General features: G+C 39.5%; 1 protein-coding gene across 1 annotated transcript in view; it reads left to right on the top strand.

Annotated features, from left to right (window-relative positions):
• The first annotated feature begins 6627 nt into the window (after positions 1-6627).
• Positions 6628-18722, top strand: part of fam120c (family with sequence similarity 120 member C) — a 50019-nt gene continuing 37924 nt past the window's right edge. Inside the window, exon 1 of the mRNA XM_072367366.1 lies at positions 6628-8197. Coding sequence (XP_072223467.1) covers positions 7682-8197 — 516 coding nt within the window. The 5' untranslated portion in view covers positions 6628-7681. The remainder of the gene's footprint in view (positions 8198-18722) is intronic.

Below are 18722 nucleotides of genomic sequence, written 5' to 3'. Positions count from 1 at the left end.
AACCATGTATTCCTTTGACTCTCTGTAGTGATGATTTCATGAGCTTCTTTACCAGTAAAATTGTTTCCCCTTAGGTTTTCCCCTAAGACTTCAACTTGAGTTTTCCCCTTAATCGACACTTCCATATTGGATTTGATCAATTTGTCTTTGTTGATAGGATATGTACTATGTACTATGTATGTACCTCGTTGCTATGTTCGTTGTTTATTTAATTATATGTAATTTTAGTTTAATCTAAACATTTTTAGTGATTTTTAGTGATCTGCTTTTTATTTACATTTCGTTTTATTTTAATTTTTTGACAATGTGCACTGCTACCAGTAGAGCAGTGTACACAAGAGAAGAACTATTGGAATTGAACATCCAGTTCTTACCGAACTAAGAAAGCTGTACCGTGGATACAGAGCTGGAGCAAAACTAAATGTAACGTATGAAACCCACAATGCTTACTAGGACTCAGGTACGTTACAGTAAATTTATAAACTTACAAATAGAACATTTATTCCAGTGTTAAAACCCTTGTAACCCTCTTAAGCACAGCAAATAAAACACCTTCCTGCTCACCGGTGAGTCACCTTAGCTGAATTAACAAAAGAATAGAGCATTATAACCAAAGCTATAATTCCTGACTTCCAAAACTAAAGCCACAAAAAAATAACTCTGGTGGTTATACAGACTATCATTTTACCTCTGAACCACCATTCACTGTGGACTGGTAACAAACAAAGAATAAAAAAACATTTTCCCCCACATTATGACACTGGACTTCAAACTTCAAGCTGGAATTGGTTCAGTTTTGGACACATAACCATGCGATTCTGCATAGAGACAACCGCATAACATGCTTTTCAGTCTCAGTTCAGACTCTGCAGTCTTTTCACTCGTCCGAGTTATTGTAATTATTGCAAGAGTCTTTAGCAGGCTAATGTGTCTGCAAACTCCTGAGTGCTGACTGTGAAGAATGTCATGTGGCAGGGAAATACTCACTGCCCACCGTCAGTCTCGCTGGCTGAGTGATACTCACAGACCACCGTTGGTTTCGATGCAGGAAGGAGCGAGGAGGTGAGGGAGATGGAGCATGAACAGCCTGGACCGTGACCTGAGTACGAGCGGTAAGCGGAAAGGCGGGGGTATTATCCTGTTTTTAATCAGAGATGGGTTAACCCCCGCAATGTGACCGTTAAGGAGCTGTCCAGACACTGAACTGCTGTCAGTTGGTTTCTGTGCGTTCTATGCGCCCAGAGAGTTCCCATATACAGTTGTCATCGTTGTTTACATTGCACCGAGGGCGGTACCAACAACGGCGTGTGACGTCATCCATGACGCTGTTGCTTGGATACAGACTCAGCATCCTGAGGGGTTAATTGCAATCACAGTGTATTCGAACCACGTCTCTCTATCCTCCTGCCTGACTGGCTTTGTACAGTATGTGGCCTGTCCAACACGTGAAGAAAGGACATTAGATCTGTTCTATGCAAACGTGAAGGAGGCTTACAGGGCAGTGTCTCTTCCACCACTGGGTAGATCTGATCACAGCATGGTCTATCTACAACTTACATACAGATCTTGTGTACAAAGACTTCCTGTTACTACCAGATCTTTCATGAAGTGGTCACCAGAGGTGAGTGATGCATTGAGAGACAGCTTTGCTGTCACAGACTGGGAATGTTCTGCTGGAGGAAGAAGAAATGGACATTGACATGGACAGGACGGTCAGCACCATCACAGACTACATTAACTTCTGTAGGGACATTGTAATTCCAATGAGGACTGTAAGGTGCTATTCAAATTATAAACTATGGATCACCAGTGACATCAAAGACGTCCTGAACCAGAAAAAGAGGGTGTTCCAGGATGGGAATGGAGAAAGGCGGAGGAGTGTACAACAGGAGCTTAAAAAGACACTATGTCGAGCTAAGGTGGAGTACAAGAAAAAGGAAGAGAGACAGCTGGGGAACAATAACACAAAGGAGGTGTGGAGGGGCATGAGGCCCATCACTGGATACAGACTGAAGAACTCTGTCTGTGGAAGATGATGTGGACAGAGCCAGTAGTATTGTTGTTGTTGTCTAATCTTTGTAAATGTTGTAAATATGAAAAAAAAATTTAGCTAGTTGACTAATTTGAATTCCCCCCCACTGGGGGATAAATAAAGTATTTTTCTATTCTATTCTATTTTATTCTATTCTATTCAGGAGTGGAAGAACTGGAACAGAGAGGTGCAGAGGAGAGTGCTGGGGGCAAGGCCTTACTCAAAAGATCCATCTGAAAGGCCTTCACCACATAAAATGGGGGACTCATTGGGGAAGTACATGGTTGAGAATGACCCACAGAAATGTCCTGATGGGCCATATCCAAGATCAGCTAAGAGTAAAAGGTGTTTTTCCAAAGCATACTGTTTTCGTGTACCGTCCAATGGAGAGAAAGTAGAGCGGGATTGGTTGCTGTACTCCAAAAGAACTAACAGAGTCTATTAAAACAATAGACTCTGTAAGCTTTTTGGTGAAGCTAGAGTTGTCGTCTTGTGGTAGGGTATAATAAATTGCAGTGTCTTTCAAAAACATTCAGATATTTGATTCAATATCAGAATGTGTTTTAGGTCAAATTTCTGCCCAGGTCAAAGCCTCCAAGTACTTAGGATATTTCGGGGACACCCGATATTTCAAAGAAAGAGCAGGCCTCAGTTATCATATGGTATGTTCATACAGATGAGAAGAAGAGGGTCACTATCAAATAGTCTTTTGTGGGGTTTACTGCTGTGAAGGACACACCTGGGAAAGACCTCACAGATACACTGACAGGAGTGCTGGATAATCTGGGGTTGGAGTTGGCTAATTGTAGGGGGCAAAGTTATGACAATGGCTCTAATATGAGGGGGTGTCCAAGCTTTAATACAACTGAGGTGTCCAGAGGCTCTGTTCATCCCCTGCTGTAGCCACAGCCTGAACCTTTTGTTATGTGATGCAGCCTCATCCAACAGAGAGTGTCTAACCTTCTTTGGCACTTTTCAAAGATTGTACACCATCTTTTCGTCTTCTGTGAGGAGTTGGAATATTCTCACAGAATTTGTTGACATCACACTGAAGCCTCTGAGTGACACCAGGTGGGCAAAGCTTGACTCTGTCAAAGCTGTACATTTCCAGTCTAAATGCGCAAGAAAAGCTTGAAGAAGTGGCAAAATCACTGTCGGACGAGATGGTAAGCATGGAGTTCTTTGGGTGCCTCTTGGTTTGGTATGATTTATTGTCAGAGATCCACTTTGCAAGCAAAGCACTACAAGCAGCAGATGTCTCAATTTAAGTTCAGTTAAGATTTTATTTGTCATGTAGATACATGAAATATACGAAATTTGTCCTCCGCATTTAACCCATCCAGGTCGGCACCTGTTGACTCAGACAGATGCCATACACTGGAGCAGTGGGCAGTCAATTACCGTGCCCGGGGACATTAGATTGATTGATTCTCTGAAAGAGTTTTTGCTTAAGTATAGAAAGGGGGGCTTTCAGAAGTCACTTGAAATTGCATGGAGGTTAGCCATTGAAATGGATGCTTCTCCAGAATTCAAACAGAGACATTTTAGGAAGCAAAAGAGGTTCCAAGATGACAATTCTAGTGCTGGCCATCACCAACTGGAACCCAAGACACACTATAGGTGCATGGTTTTCAATGTCATCGTCGACACAGTCATACAAGAGTCGTCTGACAGGTTCTGCAATCTTCAGCTTGTGTCTGAGAAATTTAAATTCATCACTAAAATGGGGCACATGACAAAAGCTGAATTGGATGAATCAGTTACCAGATATGCCCCGACTGCCTGTGATGTTTCCAGGGATATCATTCAAGAAATATACCCAGCAAGCCATCTATTCAAGGGTTACAAGGCTCTTGAGAAGTTAAATTTCCTCATACGGGAGAATCTCTATTTGGTGTTGGCAGTCTTGTGTCTGCACACCCCTCACAAAGTAGATAGTTTCGCCTCTTACCTCTGGTACTCAGCGGACAGCGACAAAAAGTAGCTCATACTTGCTGAGTTAGCTAACTAACCAACCTGCCGTTAATCTGTTTAGCTATACTCACATACGGCTCCATTAGATTAACCACTGAATATCTTTACTGGTCATAACGCACGCGGTTGCTGATCAGAGGCCTGAGGGCACCGGACAGAGCCAGAAGATATCGAACTATCATGCTGTCGCAGATGAAGGAAAGAGACGTGGACGAGCTGCGCGCTCATTGTTAATTCCCATATGTTTTAATAGTCTCTCTGTCGCTCTCTCTCTCTTTGCCTCTCTCTCTCACACACTCTAAAACACACACAGATATCCGAAAGACATCATGTAGAAAAGAAAAGACAGAGAAAGAGGACGGACCCGGTGTTGTGCCAAAAAGTGACTGCCTTAAAGAAATTGATTGTGCGACCGCGGGAACGCGCGCTTGTTAAAGCCGTTTTTGTGCCTAAATCTGACCTCGGAAAATCCCACAATCCCACAAATACGTTCAGCAATATGTTGACGATATTAAGTCATTTGTAGCGGATTTTATGAGTTGCTATAATTGATAATAAAGATGTACTTTTCTAATGAAACGCATTAAACTGCAGTGCTTGCAGTGAAAAGATGTGTACAACAATTGCTTATGAGGATCAGAACAAGACTAAAATATGATTTTAGAGGCCAGTTACATATTTTGACCGTATTAACACGATCCCGAAGTCAGAATTCAGGGTCTGTACATACAAATGACAGCATCAGAGCAAGCGAGACAGAATACAAAGTGCCGTCCAAAAAACAGACAAATCCCCTATAAATAATGATAATAAAAAAAAGTTAAAGTATAGGCTTTTACTTATCAAGAATAAAAATGAATGAATGAATAAATCATCTGGTAATGACCAGATCTTAAAATGAGTAGATCCAACTTCAGATTAATAACAACACATGACAAATTGTACCATAAATCTGTTTAAGAAGCAGTGTGTGGAAAACTAAGTGGAAAACCACCATGATTCTTCTCTATTCGCTGTTCTGTTGGGAAAATGTTGTCATGTTTGTGATAATTGTCTTTTTTCATGACCCAATTTCAACCAAGTGTTGGACAGATGGCCTCTCATGTGACTGTAGAGAACTTTGGTATGTGTTCATGGTCAACTCAATAACTGGAAACTGCCCAGCTTAGTTATTGTTGAATAGATATTAACAATGTGTAATATGTCATGTGTTGTTGCTTATCTGAGATACCATTTACCCAATATCATGAACTGGAACATACAAGATGTTTCTTTATTGTTATTATTTTCTTTTACTCATATGTAAAACCATATTGTTTCTATTTTTACAGGTGTCTATACTCTGTGGATTTCTTAACCTTTGCACATTTAAAAATCCCCCATCATTGTTGTGTGGACCTTATCTCTCACTTGTGTTTTGCTATATTATCTCTCAATTGTTAATAGTGATTGATTGATCAGTTGCATCAGTCTGTGGTGATTTTTGTGTTTGCCTTTTGAAGAGAATAGTTTGAGCTTTTCGTAGGTATTAGACATCAATTCCTGTTCATATTATTACTATAATGACTAACTGTGTGCTTCTTTGGTATCACTTTGGTTGCTTTATGGTCATTTTGAATCTGTAGTAGCTTTGTGTTAGTCTATGTCCCGTTTTGGTCGTTACGCTATTATCTTTCTTTGCAGTTATGTAGAATTTTTGTACAGACCATTTGGTTATTTTCAGATTGGTGTCTTTTTGCAATCGCTTCACATTTGATGTCTTACATTGTGGATGTTGTCTGATTATTTTTCAATTACTCTTTGTTGTCAGTATGCTAATTTAGTGTATCTATGTGCCATTTTATGATTAGCCTACTTTGTGTTAATATGGCTGCTTTTGGTTATTTGTGTGGTTTTGTTTTAGGTATTTTTGTGTTTCTGGATTGTAATTTTGTGTTTCTTCTTGACTGTCTGTGTCACATCTGGCCTCCCTGTGGGCCTGTCTCTCCAAGTCCTCTTCCATAAATAGATTTTTATTTGACAAAATACAGAGACAAAATGGAAAAACTGTTAAGTTTCAGCAATATGTATTACCGTGGCAACCAATAGCCTATCTTTTATGCCTAATTTTTCTTTCAACACTTTTCCCCTCAAGCACAAAACTCAACACAACTTGAGAGAGGTGACACACTGAAGTGTAAAGATTCAACACAGATGGGGCAGTGGCATTCTACTTGGTAAACTATTCAGTAACTGCTCATGTATTATATTTACAGTAATCCAGACTTAATGTTTTGAATCACCACTTTTAGCTAAATGCCTGAGGTGTTGAGCTACGATTAGCTATAATAAACCCACTGAAAATAATGTGGTATCATGTTCAGCTCACGACAGTCTCTTATGAATATGGCTGTACGAATGAAGAATATACACCTACACACTGTCAGACTAAATGACAAAACAGCACTTGTGCTTGATTCATTTGAGGACTACTTGGACAAGTGAAACATTCCAGCTATCTATCCCGATCTTAACTCTCTTGTCGTTACGCTGGTAGTTGCAGTTTATTTTACACAAGCACGAAAGCTTTGCTATTAGGACGATATGCTCGTACAGACTACATTCTCCAGCGTCCTTTGCGGATATGCCACCTCCTCCCTCACCTCCCTTTCACTGTTCTGGGCCGCGAGGAAGTCGCAAGATGGCTGATGTCGCTTGGAAGTAATGTTCCCCTCTGCAACATGAAGCCGTGAGTGTAGAAGAAAGTGAGGGAGGCACCATCGGGCTTTTATTTTTATTTTATTTTAATTGCTTTTGCTTTATTTCGACAAATATCCATCTCATTCCGCCTCGGACTTGTCTTCGGGAGTTGACGCGTCAAATCACGCCGGGGACCCTGCCAACTGCTAGCCACTCACAGCTAATATAAGTACAGCTAGCCAGGCTCACTAGTTTGATATATATATATATATACATATATATATATATACGCACACATATGTTTTTTTTTAATCGATATTAAGTGACCGATTAACTACCGTTTACATATGCTGATTTTTCCTGGAAATAGCAAGGAATAAATGGGGTAAAAAAAAGCTATAAATTTAAAAAGCAAAATCACATCTTAAAGCTTCTATTTGTAATATGTCTGCGAACTGGCCATCCAGCCTGTGGGTTGCTAACTAATACGCATTATTGCATCCGTTTGTCTGTCCGAACCACAGGATTACAGTTTTAAAAACATTTCTCAGCATTATTCCGTTACTTGCTGTCTGCTATAGTTTTTAAGCGTGTTGTGTTAAAGCCAAATTATGGGAACAGTCAATCTGAAGTTTTTCTGGTTGTTGGTAGATAATTACACTGGCCTTGCTGGCATTTCACCAAAAATCCAGAGGAATATAAACCAAACTGAGTAGTCACGACCAAAACTGAAAAATTGGCCTTTCGACATTTAAAAAATAATCTTTACCGTCCACTTTCACAAGAGTGTATGGTGGTTCGTTTACCCGACCTGGGAGACAGATAAATTGTTTGCTTGAACTAAACAGTTTTTCACTACATTGGAGACCAGTTAGCTTGCCTGGAGAGCATAGCTAGCAGAGTCTCGCCCCACAACGCATTACAAAGACGGCGTACAGAACGTATTCAGAGCCCAGCCAGACTCCCGGTCAGACACATAGGCTCAACAACACCGTCATGGGAGTGCAGGGTTTTCAGGAATATTTAGAGAAGAGGTGTCCCGGGGCCGCAGTTCCTGTGGACCTACTGAAGCTTGCCCGTACAGCGGCCCGCCAACCCCCTCACCATCATCACCCACACCACCACCCACATCATCATGGGCCCATGCCTCCCCCGCCCGCGCCTGCCAGGATCCTTATCGACGCTGACTCAAGCTTACAGCGGCTGTATGGTGGCTACCAGACAGACTGGGTTTGCGGAGGGGAGTGGAACGCCATGTTGGGCTATCTGGCTGCTCTGTCACAGGCCTGTCTGTACCAGGGTGGCCTGGAGTTGGTCGTGGTTTTCAACGGCACTCTGGGGAAAGAGCGTTGGCCAGAGTGGGCTCGGCGAGCTCAGGGGCAGCGACAGACGGCGCAACTGATCGTAAACCACGTCGGCAGCAAGGCCACTCCGCCTCCCCGGGCATGGTTCCTGCCCCCTGCTTGCCTCAGCCACTGTGTTCGCCTCGCCATGTTCCGCTTCCGAGTTCGGGTGAGAAACGTGATCATGTTAAATGTTATAATGACCCGCTGTTCATTTTACATGTATCTTATAGTGCTACGCAAGTATTTAACAGCTTGTATCTCCCACCCCCTTTTTAACTTCTTTAAGTTTACCTGTGGCTGGTCTTTTCTGGTGGATGAGAAAGATGAATGCATTCAGGGCAACTCATTTTGTTCGATAACTTATAGGCAGCTGCCTATTAACCACTTACATTGTTGTTCAAAATGCATCATAGGATAACCTAATCTTGCGTATATTTTAAATATGGAAAGCCTTTTGAGAATGAATTTCATATACTTATTATTGGACATAGGTTTCCTGCAAAAGTTTGCCCAAGTTGGACATTTGGTCTCTTTAATTTGACATTTTGTCACATTAGTTGGGACATTTCGTCACACACATTATTTCACTATGAATGTCTCTTCCAATACAATTCTGACCCACCCAATGGCACTGACAGCATTCTGAATGTCTTTAGAGCAGCGGTTTTCTTAAATGACTGTTTTCCATTTTGATGGCATTAAGAGGTGGCTCAGCTGTGTTGTAGAAACTAATGCAACAAGGTGAAAGTAAGATCATTTACATGACACTTAAATTATTGTTAGTTCAACCAAAGCTGGACTTCTAAAATTTATGAGAACATGTAACTTTGGCTTGAGCTTTTTAAAACCGCACTAACTCACTCAGAATTACTCCAAGTGCACGCTCAACTCGACCCAAATGAACCTTGGCACTCTTTACACGCTCTACTGTTTAGTCTGTTTTCACCTTTTTATAAAAACAGTAAAGCATAAATTGATACAGGTGAACTGCCGGTGTAGTTGGTCTTTGTCCCATTTTTTTTTTTAGTTTCTTTTGTCAAACAACTAAAAGTGATAGAAATAGTGATTGAATAGCATTCCATTAAGACTGTGTCAACTTGTTTTTACTTAAAGCATTGTTGCTCTGCTTGAATACAATCCAGCTTTTATAACTACACCACCATCAGACAAATCCACCATACATAATGTACTTGATCTCCTACAGATAATGTTTTCAGAATTATTTTCCAGAACATGGCACTCATCTTGTCCAGTATTGGATAATTCTTTTATAAAAAGTGATCCTACTCGAACTGCGTGTATAGTGTTTCAAAGTCTGATTCATTTAGATGGTCTAGTCAAGCTGTTGGTTATTGTGCTGATTAAGACAAGATGAGATGGGAGGATGATATATTTCCTGTTACTGTACAGCAAATGCTGCTTCTTCAAACTGAGGTTTGTGAAAAACAGGGCGTTTAGCTAGTTACAGTAATCTCCAGTCAAACCCAAAATTATTCATACCGTTGGCAAATATTGACTTAATGTTACTTTTATTCAACCATCAGGTTTTGTTTTTTTTTTTAAATTGGGAATGACACAGGCATCTCCCAGAAGATAATAAGACGATGTATAAGAGGAATCATTGTGGAATTTTTTTTCTCAGCTTTTATTTACATTTGAACAAAAAGTGGCATGTCCAAAATTATTCATACCCTTCTCGGTAATCAATAGAAAAGCCTTTGTTGGCTATTACAGCAAACACACACTTTATATAATTGCTGGCCAGCTTTTTGCATGTCTCCACTGGTATTTTTGCCCATTCATCTTTAGCAATGAGCTCCAGCTCTTTCAGGTTGGAAGGTCTCCTTGCCATCACCCTGATCTTTATCTCCCTCCACAGATTCTCAGTTGGATTCAAGTCAGGACTCTGGTTGGGCCACTGCAAAACGTTAATGTTTTTGTCCGCTAACCATTTCTTCACCACTGTTGCTGTGTTTTGGTTCGTTGTCTGAAATGTTCACTGGCCAAGGCCAAGTTTCGATGTTGTTGAGAATCTTGATGTATTGCTCTTTTTTCATGGTGCTGTTTACTGTGACTAGGTTTCCTGGTCCATTGGCTGAAAAACACCCCCAAAGCATTAGGTTCCCACTACCATGTCTGACAGTGGGGATGGTGTTCTTAGGGTTGAAGGCTTCTCCTTTCTTTTCTTTTTTCTACGCCAAATGAAGGATACATCATTGTGGCCAAACAATTAAATTTTGTTACATCTTCTTGAAGTCGGTGAAGTCTTCTTTGTCCAAATGAGCGTTTGCAAAGGCCAAGCGAGCTTTTGTGTGCCTGATCTGGAGACGTGTCATCCTCCTTGGTCTGCGTCCATGGAACCCAGCAGTGTGCAGTGTCCGTTGGACTGTCTGCCTTGAGACGTTGCCACCAGCAAAGCCCAGATTCACCAGGATGGCCTTGGTGGTGATCCTTGGATTCTTTTTACCTCTCTCACTATCCTCCTGGCAAGCACAGGTGTCACTTTTGGCTTCCGACCACATCCTCTGAGATATTCCACAGTGTGGAACGTCTTGTATGTTTTAATAATACTTTGCACTGTAGCCACTGGAAGTTTAAAATGTTTAGATATGGCTTATAGCCCTTTCCTGACTTGTGAGCAGCCACAATGTGCAGCTTCAGGTTCCTCAGTGAGCTGCTTTGTCTTAACCATGACTGTCCACCAACCAGCTGCAGAGAGCTGCTGTCTTTCACCTGTTGAGTTGATTAAAGCAGCTGTTCCCAATGAATCAGGGTAATTAGGATGCTGTAGAACAGCTCAGACTATTTGGAATAGTATAGAACTTTGGATTTTCCCATAGACTTTGACAGTTTGCAAAGGGTATGAATAATTTTGGACATGCCAGTTTTTGTTCAAATGTAAATAAAAGCTGAGAAATATTTTTTTCCGCAATGATTCCTCTTGTACATCATCTTATTATCTTCTGGGAGACGCCTGTGTAATTTCCAATCAAGAAAATACTTGCTGGTTGAATAAAAGTAACTTTAAGTCAAAATTTGCCAGTGGTATGAATAATTTTGGGCTTGACTGTAGCTCAGTGATTTTTCAAAGGTAAAGTTCTAAGTTTTAGTTACTAGACACAGTATTGAAAATAAGATTTATAAAAATGTAATATTGAGAAAATTTTGGTATTCTAACAAATTAATAGAAATGTTAACCTGTGTAGACAAATAGAAGCTAACATGAAATGAATAAAATGCTAGAACTATTTATAAAGTAGGGATGCGGGAAAAAAAGTTACTGCATTAAAACCAAGAATAATGTTTAAAAGACTCACATCTATGTCTGATCAAAGTAATAAAGTATTTTTATATATAAATTAAACTTAACAATAAATTAATTGATAATAATTAGTTGTAATTTGATCAATTAAGTTAACTTACTAGTATGACTGAATCACAACATCCAAAAATAAGAGATTTAATGCAATTGTGTGGTATAGCATACCACTATATGCACTATATGTATATGCATCCTTTTTTATGAACAGGACTGGAGCGGGGAGAGACAATAAGAACAGAGCAGAGGAGATAGGAAGTGTGTCAAATGAGAGAGAAGAGCTGTAATTTTGAAGAACAGGAAGGTATCGGACAGATATGACACAGTTAAGACAAGTTATCATAGTTCAGTGTGGATAACATTCACTGTAGCATTTGAGTTCATCAGTTAAAAAGTTGGTAGTCATTTCATTTCAAAGTTACAGGCTGTTTTATACATTCACAGAGGTATCGTTCTGTGTTGCTCTCAGCCCCCACAGACGCCCATGTTTTCAGCACAGATGGGCCGTCTTCCAAAAACCTAACAATGCAAAGGCTTTGGTAATGGAATTACACATTGATCGAATGCTGAATAGTTTAAAAGAGTAGGCTGATTTGAGTCAAGTTGAGGCTTACTTGCATGGGTAAATTGAGCTTGAATCTGGGTGTGTTAGTCCAGTTTGAGAAAACTTGATTTGATTTGCGAGATGACTCTAAATTGAGGATGGGAGTATAAGCGCTTGTTGTCTCTGTTTTATCCTGATGATGGACTGGTGACATGTCAAGGGTGTACCCTGCGTCTTGTCCAATGGTAGCTGCGATGGGCTCCAGCCCCACCATGATTCTAAATTTGACAAAAACAGGTGTAGAAAATGGAAGAATATGAACATTCTTGCTATTTAAACATACCTAAGAAAATTAACACAATTGTTGTGGTTTTTCTTTCTTTTTTTTTTCTTCAGCCAAAGTAGAGGGAAAAAATTGGAATCACTCAATTGTGAGGAAAAAAAACAGGAAATGCCCTTGCTTTCCTAAAATATCCGTGATGAGCTGTTAAAGCTGGCTAACACGGTTCTAACCAGATAGCTGTCTGTGGAAATAAGATGACTCGATTTGGAGTGTGGTAAAAGATGTTGGTTGTTCCCAATTAGATATGACTGAAATTTGGATTAAGTACCAACAAAATGGCAAAGTTTACAGGTCAACTAAGGACAACGTCAAAGCTAACAGGTCAACTAAGGACAACGTCAAAGCTAACAGGTCAACTAAGGACAACGTCAAAGCTAACAGGTCAACTAAGGACAACGTCAAAGCTAACAGGTCAACTAAGGACAACGTCAAAGCTAACAGGTCAACTAAGGACAACGTCAAAGCTAACAGGTCAACTAAGGACAACGTCAAAGCTAACAGGTCAACTAAGGACAACGTCAAAGCTTCAGGAGAAAAAACTCGAAGCATTATGCCTTGATAATAGAATATGCAATCCAAAAGAAATTAAAAACAAATGGAAGCCAATGTTTGTGAATAAGGTGTAAGAAATGGCCTGAAAGAAATGGGATTTATATCCAGAGGAAAAAAAATGTAAGCCATCACAAACACCTAAACAGAAAAAAACAATGTTATAGTGAGGTGAAAGGGATATTCAGTTGTGAATTGGAAAAGGAAATTTTGGCGTCACTTTTGTTTTGTGCCGGTTCAATGTAATAATTAAAAAGATTTCTATGGGAGCCATGTACGTTTTGTTGTTATTTAAATGGAATGGAATGGAATTAAATGTTAAGAAAAACAAAATTAGATTCCAACTAGATTCAAATATCACCTGAAAAAATGTCTTAGTCCTCATGCTATCTCTTTTAATAACAAAAAAATTTAAATGACTTAGTCAGCATATAAAAGGCATGCTCAACTGGATTTAAATCATCAGTTGACTATAATCCGGCCATCCAGTTTGTATGGCTAAGTATTGGTTTGCATTTTGAAGTGTAACCTCTGTATTTCTGTTCATAAAGTCTCTGACATAAAGACAAAGACACACCTGCCTCCTGAAGGCTGTTTCTGATCTGTTGGACAAACGTTTGAGAATTATTCTTTACCATAGTGCGGATTCTTTTGTCACCAGCATTGGAGCTTTTCCTTGGCCCTGACAGTGCCTTTACCATTACAAAGCTTGCCAGTATGCCCTATCTTCTGAATAATAATCCAGAGAGTTGATTTTGGTAATCCTAAAATTTGACCCTCTCCAATTGTTTTATTCTCATTTTTCAGCCTCATAATAGCTTCCTCAACTTTTATTGGCACAGCTGCTCACCTCATGTTTAATAATGGCAACCACAAACTCCAGTTGTTGAAGCATGCTTGGATATCGTATCCCTGCACTGATGGTGCACATCTGAGTAATCACAAACACCTGGAAATTCACTGGTTCCAAACATTATAGTGCCCTGAAATGAAGGGGATGATGGCGCACTCACCACACAAATATTTGTTTCTTTTTCCACAAGTGGATTCTCTTGTCTCTTACCCTGTTGTTAACCATCACAACTAAATTCAGAACACAAACCCCAGATCTAATCATAGCTTGATTTAATTCCGAAACCCAAAGCTATTTCTAAACCCTAAATCATTTTGAACCTGTGGGGATCCAATTCAAATTTTAGTGGATGGAACTTTAATCCATGAATGTTTCCATTTATTTTTTCTTCATTAAATACCTTGAATATATCACTGTTAATTATCATTACTGAAATCATCAATGTCATTTTTGTAATATTTTCATCATTACTGCAGCATTTATTTGTTTTATGGTAATTACCCTAATGAGGAGAAAAACTTTGCTTTTAACTGCATGTGTAGAAAATGTGTTTCTTTCTCCGTCCACCTTGTCCTTTTGAAAACATTTTGATTTCAATTGAATATCAAAAATATTAGGCTGAAGATTGTAGAATTGACTTTAAACTCTAAATCTAAAAATCTAAATGAGTGTTAGTGTTGATGAATGTTAATCTAAATTAGTATTGTTTTTTTATAAATGGAAAATGTGGTCTTGATATTATGAAAGTGTAGTGATAATGAGATCTTTAAGAACTCATCTTTAAGAAAAGGCATTGATAAAGATTTTGCAATAAAAAAATTAAAAAACTTCACCCCAAAGAGAAATGCTATCATGAAGTATGGCCGGGCGATATGGGAAAAAGTCATATCACAATATTTTTTTTTGACCCATAGCTTTTAGTATCCACTTGAACCCCTTATTTTCCACTGTGCTTATTGGTAGCATGTCTTTGGCAATGAAATAAGCTACTGCATCTGTAAGACGGTGTTTCTTAGATCGTTTGTCATACGCATGGCGCTGGATGAAGCAGACTGTGGTCTTCTGTTGCTGCTGCACAGGCCTTGTTATTGGGGAAGAATAGCACTTGTTCCGGGCTGTGTTTGTAAAAGTTTGCATTCTCTGTGCTCAAACGGGTGGCGCTGCTTCAGGTGATGAAAAAGATTAGCGGTGTTCTCTGTCTTTGTCGGAACACGTGCTCGACATAATTTGCAGTGCACACTATTCTGTTTCGTGTCGGACTTCAAGAAACCAAAATAGCTCCACACCACCGAACTTTTTGGGCCCTTCTTATGAACCATGTCATCCCTTAAGCCTCGGTGTGTGTCTTCCATTGTTTCCTCAGAAGGAGCACTCGTTTTCTTTTTTATGCGGCTGCAGTAGCACAAACACGCCACGGCTCGCTGCTGGCATGGCTCTATTCCAGCCACGTGATTGGTTCAGCGCGGTGCAACTCTCGTTGTCATTGGCTATTCGTATTCTCTGTGAAAAGTTGGACGAATGTAAACTATCGAAAAATATATCGACCATGTTTCATATCACTATCGAGGAAAAGTTATTCCTCGATAGCCAACGTTATCATTTTATCGCCCTGCCCTAGTGAAGCTACTAAGGCTTCATATTCAGGTCAGATCACACACACCATTGTGAATAATATAAACAGAAAAGCTTTCAAATAACAACAGTAAAGCAACCATTCACTGTGTGGCAAATATAGCTTTAGTTATGGGCATGTCAAGAAATGGCAGCAGGGGGTATTTACCTAGACCCTCCCTAAAAAAAAAATCGAAAAAAAAAAAACGTACGAAAAACCCTTTTGGCAGGCACATATTGTGCCCGAAAGGGCCGTTTTGCACCATCGCCTACAAGTAGGTAAAAAAAATAAACTCACTCTGCGGAGCAGGGGGTGCGTGCCAAGAACTTCCCTGAAACAAAATTGCGAAAATAATAATAAAATTTACATTTTACATATAAAATTTGGCTACTTTAGCTAGCATTTTGTTAACAAGCTAAAGTCGTTAAAAGCCCGCTGCCAAGCAGCGGGTGTATATTAAGGCCCCGCTCTGATATATATAAAAAAAATCCGAAAACAAAAAAACACGGCCGAAAAAACGTGGAAAAACATGAAAAAAGAAGGCGATTTTTATAGTATCTAGAAAAGTTTCCCTTTTCTTTTTATTTTTATTATTCCGCACGCTTTTTCGTCCATTAATGCGGCTCGAACCGCAATGTGAAGCCACGCATGGCATACATCAACACGTGCGTCTCCACGATACCTCGATGGGCATTACTTTTATTGTTCAAAAGTGTTACCGTGGCAACGCTAGGTGCCGAAAACCGGAAAAAAGGTCGAAAATTTGCGCGCTTATCGCTCGGCTATACTTTATCGTAGAGACATTGTTCAAACTTTCAAAGACTCAGGCTGATGGGTACTAAGTGCCCGTACAACCTCATTATGCGAATTATTACGCTTTTTGAGATTTTGAACTTTGAATTTTTAAAAACCGTCATTTTGACTTTGGCCGCTTGTTGCTAGGCAACAGGTTGTCGTAGAGACATCATTAATATATTCCACGACTCGCCCCACTGTGGACTACAACACATTCAAATCTCATGAAGCTGTGATTGAATTTTTTTTTTTTTTTGTCGAGTCATCCCAATGCATTTCTATAAGGATTCTGAACATTTTGTTACTACGAAAACGAAAAAAAAAAAATCTGTTAATTTGGCCCGAACCGAAACTCGCAACCCACGTAATGCATACGTCATTACGTGCGTCTCCGTCGTGCCTCGATTGGGCCTTACTTATCTCAATCAAAATCGTTACCATGGTAACGGTAGAAGCCAGGAAGTGAAGAAATTTGGACGCTTATTGCCTGGCCCAACTTTATTGTAGAGACATCATTCGTGCGTTCAAACACTTGGGTCGCTTTGTACTAAATGGTCATTAAGCCTCATTACGCTAGGTGCTCCGGTTTTTGCGATAGCAAAGTTTAGATTTAAAAAAAGGGTAAATTTGATTTTGGACGCTTGTTGCTAGGCAACAGGTCATTGTAGAAAAATCATTAAAATGTTCCCCAACCCGGGACGCGTTGTACTACAACATATTTCAGTCTCATTAAGCTGGCTATTACGGTTTCTGAGAAATTAACGTTAAAATTTGCCCAACCGTTAACATGAGGCTTGTTACCATGGCAACACAAATCCTATGCATTCCTAAGGGGGAGCCTCAGAGTGAATGCGATATAACCAGAGCCACCTCAGACATAACCAGAACCAACTTCGACAGAACCAGCAGATGCTAACATTATGCTAAAATGTTAACATACTAGCATCATTAGCATTTTGCAGGGAAGCCTAAAATGCTAACATTACATCACATAGACATGCTCTATTAGCTGATGCTATGAGGTTATTATGCCGATTTTTGGAGGACTTTTGCTCGGCCGCACTATAACGTAGAGACATCGTTCAAATGTTCAAACACACGGGATGCTTTGGACTACAAGATATTACCGTCTCGTTATGCTGGCTGCTATGGTTTTTGAGATATGACACTTTAAATTGGTCATAATTTTAATGCTAATGATTGACATGCTGATTTTGGAGAGGCTTTGCTCAGCCAAACTTTATCGTACAGACATCGTTCAAACTTTTAAAGACTCGGGAAGGTTTGGACTACAACATCCTAAAGTGTCATTGGGGTGGCATTTACAATTTTTGAGAATTTTCTACGTTAATTCTATCGTAACTTTAATGCTAATGAACACACATGCTGAATTCGGAAGCCTTTTGCTCGGCCATAGTTTATCGTACACACATCATACAAACATTTAAAGACTCGGGACGATTTGGACCACAACATATTGTAACCTCATAAGCAAAGCAGCAAGGGGGCAGAAATGGGCAGTAGGGCATGCCCATATCAAAATTTCCTGAAATTTTCTAGTTCTTGTTGTAATTTGTAGAAACATATGCCTGACTGTCAGGGAACCTTTTTAAACGCGCCTAACCTGAATCTTGAGACAGACATCTGATGTAAAGTAATTAGCTCATGGCAAATTAGCATTTGACAGTATTGCCAAACAATTTTTCAACCATTACAGTTACAAGTTATTGAAAATATACACAGAACACATTTTTACCCCCACATGAATTATTTATTTTTTTAACCAAAGTTACAGACTCAGGGTGGTACAGGGTACCACCAGCGGATAAAGGAAGAAGAGAAAGACATTTTTTAGTCAGACTAGTTGACTGGTAGGGTCAAAAAGAGGCTTTTAATAGTAATCTAATGAGCATTTCCACTCTTTCTAGATAACTAGTAAAGGAAATTGTAGATTACTAGATAGCCAGTCTGCTGAAATTGTGTTGACTTGATGATATGTTTTAGTTTGTTTTTGTAGCTCACTTGTTAACTAGTTGAGTCTAGAGGCCCACTAGGGTGTTTATAATGTTGACTAGTTTAGACTTTGTTATTATTAGTGTGATACAGCACCTCAATAGTATGGCTTTTGCTCAAGCTACATGAACAACATTGCCATATGTTTCCAAAAAACTGTCTAGTATGACTTTTTGTTCAACTAGTGTGACCAAATGTACATCTAGTCTGGACAAGGGACAAACTAATGCAGGAAACTTAAATCAGATATCAAGGTTTTGAAATAAATGCTTGACATTATTACAAAAAAATGTACTTAGTAACTCTTGACATACGTTGAATAGCTACCGAGTAGAATAGCTCCCTTGTGCCTTACAGGAGTACAGTAATTATTTAATGTATTTCACTTGTTTGAGAATAGGAAATTTTAATTAGTATTTGTCCCGTATAAATGCAGCATGTATTACTAGTCTGCTGTGTGTAAAATGTAAAGGTGAAATGAATGTTTCCAATCTAAAACTAATCACTGGACAAACTTAAGTAATGGGATTGTGAAATGTTAACAGATCACCAATAATGCAGTTAAGTCACTGAATGTCAAGTTCACCGAGCATCTGTCAAGTTTTCTCTTTGATCTGCCTTCTCATGTGCTTGCATGCCGGTTGTTAACTCGGTTTTTCAGTT

This window comes from Leuresthes tenuis, unplaced genomic scaffold, assembly GCF_036924035.1.
Source record: "Leuresthes tenuis unplaced genomic scaffold, fLeuTen1.0.hap1 SCAF_16, whole genome shotgun sequence".
Lineage (NCBI taxonomy): Eukaryota > Metazoa > Chordata > Actinopteri > Atheriniformes > Atherinopsidae > Leuresthes > Leuresthes tenuis.
Note: the sequence above shows the minus strand (reverse complement) of the source record. Positions and strands in the feature narration are given on the sequence as shown.